At 39.9% G+C, this 1,874-nt stretch overlaps 1 gene segment (V, D, J or C); it reads right to left on the bottom strand.

Annotated features, from left to right (window-relative positions):
• Window positions 1–273: 273 nt before the first annotated feature.
• On the bottom strand, window positions 274–856 carry LOC129675105 (immunoglobulin kappa variable 4-1-like; the record flags this gene model as incomplete). The annotated part of the segment is given in 2 exon segments: window positions 274–605; window positions 795–856. Coding segments are annotated over 2 exon segments (381 nt in total), but the record flags the coding sequence as incomplete, so codon positions are not given.
• Window positions 857–1,874: the final 1,018 nt, after the last annotated feature.

The following is a 1,874-nucleotide window of genomic DNA, read 5'->3' as shown; positions in this document are numbered from 1 at the left end:
GTAAAAAGATAATATAAAGCAGCACAGTTTGTAGTAATGTGTTACAGAAGAAATAAAAAGATAATACTGAGTTCTTTTTTTGCATTTTCATATAAAGGTTTCTCTTAGAAAACGACGTCAGAATTGTTGAACCCATAATTTTGTAAGAGGATCTGCAAACTTTTTCATCATGTTTTCAGCCACATCTGCTATCATGATGAAGGGGAAGTGTGCAGGGCCAGGGCTGTGTGTGGTGCAGGCAGCTGGTGAGACTCTCAAGGAGGTTTGTGTTGGAGACTGAAGCACTGTGGGAGGAGTACTATAATGCTGCTGACAGTAATAAACTGCCAGGTCTTCAGCCTGCGCACTGCTGATGCTGAGAGTGAAATCTGTGCCAGATCCACTGCCTGTGAAGCGATCAGGGACCCCAGTGTCCCGAATGGATGCATAGTAGATCAGCAGCTTAGGGGATTGCCCTGGTTTCTGCTGATACCAGGCCAAGTAGTTCTTTTGGTCTTTGCTGGATAAAAGACTCTGACTGGACCTGCAGCTGATAGTGACTTTCTCTCCTGCTGACACAGCCAGAAAGGATGGAGACTGAGTCATCGTGATATCTGCACAGGCACCTGCGATCAGGAATACACAATGAACATGCATATAGACACAAACACAGATTGTAAAACAGTTGAAATTAGTCATTTAATATCATTTTATCAGAATATTATAATGTAAGAACCATAGAGACTGGCATTCTCTAAATTTCTTATCTACAAAGAAGTGACTCTGCAAAGATAATAATATTCTGAGTTTCTCACCAGACACCCATAGCAGCAGGGATAGGAGGACCTGGATCTGTGACTTCATCTTGCTCCCCCTGCTGTCTGATGCAGTTCAGTTCTCACTGCAAAGGCTGGTTTATAAATTCTCAGCAGCTGGGCTGGGCTGTAGGGGCCCATGCAAAACAGTCAGCATATACAAAAGCAAATGCCTGTGCAGTGTCTGTGAGTGTAGCTGGTGTCAATCAACAGTCAAAAATACTATCACAGGGAGCATGAGCAATCACTGAAAAAGAAGGCCTTAGAGCTCTCAAACAGAAAAGTACTATGTGCTCTAACAGCAGATATGTGTTAAAATCCAAGACATATTTAAATCAATTGACTTCTGTAGAAACATTCGTAGAGCTATCTCAGACTGACAGTCTTAGGAAAATGATAGGCTGTGTTAAAAAAATAACACACACAAACACACACACACACACACACACACACACACACACACATACACAGTGAAAGAAACTCAGTAAGAAAGCATGCCATAAAGAAAGAAATAGTGGAGAAAAGAAACGATGAAGGAAAAAAAATTGAGGTTAAATGTGTTCAGTATTACTCATCTCCAAAGCCACTCTTATACTGAAGACAGAGAACAGGGCCTCAGACATTTGGGCTCTAGTTTCTAGATAAACAGAGACTAAGATGCAAAGAGCAGCCTAGAATTCACTTTCTGGTTATCCTGGTGGATATTAATTTAAGACTGATTATCAGAGGAACTTTAATCTCAAAGCATTGGAAACCTAGCAGAAACTAACAACTATCCTCCCTAAAAATTCAGGAAATTGAAAGAAGGGTTTAAATCTCGATAAATGAAAAAGGAAAAACAGATTTTTCATGAAGTCATTGCTGTAGACCAATAATGAGTTTTTATTCAAGAAATACAAATGCTAGTGTAATTTAGAAATTAGCAGCATTGAAAATTGGATTAAGATGGGCTTCTGACATCGTAAACATGTAAGTTTCTCCAGAAGGGGATGCAGCCATCCTAATGTACTTAATGATTTTTACAGAGACCAATACATCAGCGATAGTTGCTATCCAAATGGTGAAAAGAGAAGTTTCGCT

Source organism: Psammomys obesus, unplaced genomic scaffold (assembly GCF_907164565.1).
Source record: "Psammomys obesus unplaced genomic scaffold, mPsaObe1.curated_primary_1811, whole genome shotgun sequence".
Taxonomy (NCBI): domain Eukaryota; kingdom Metazoa; phylum Chordata; class Mammalia; order Rodentia; family Muridae; genus Psammomys; species Psammomys obesus.
This window is presented reverse-complemented; position numbering and strand designations above follow the sequence as displayed.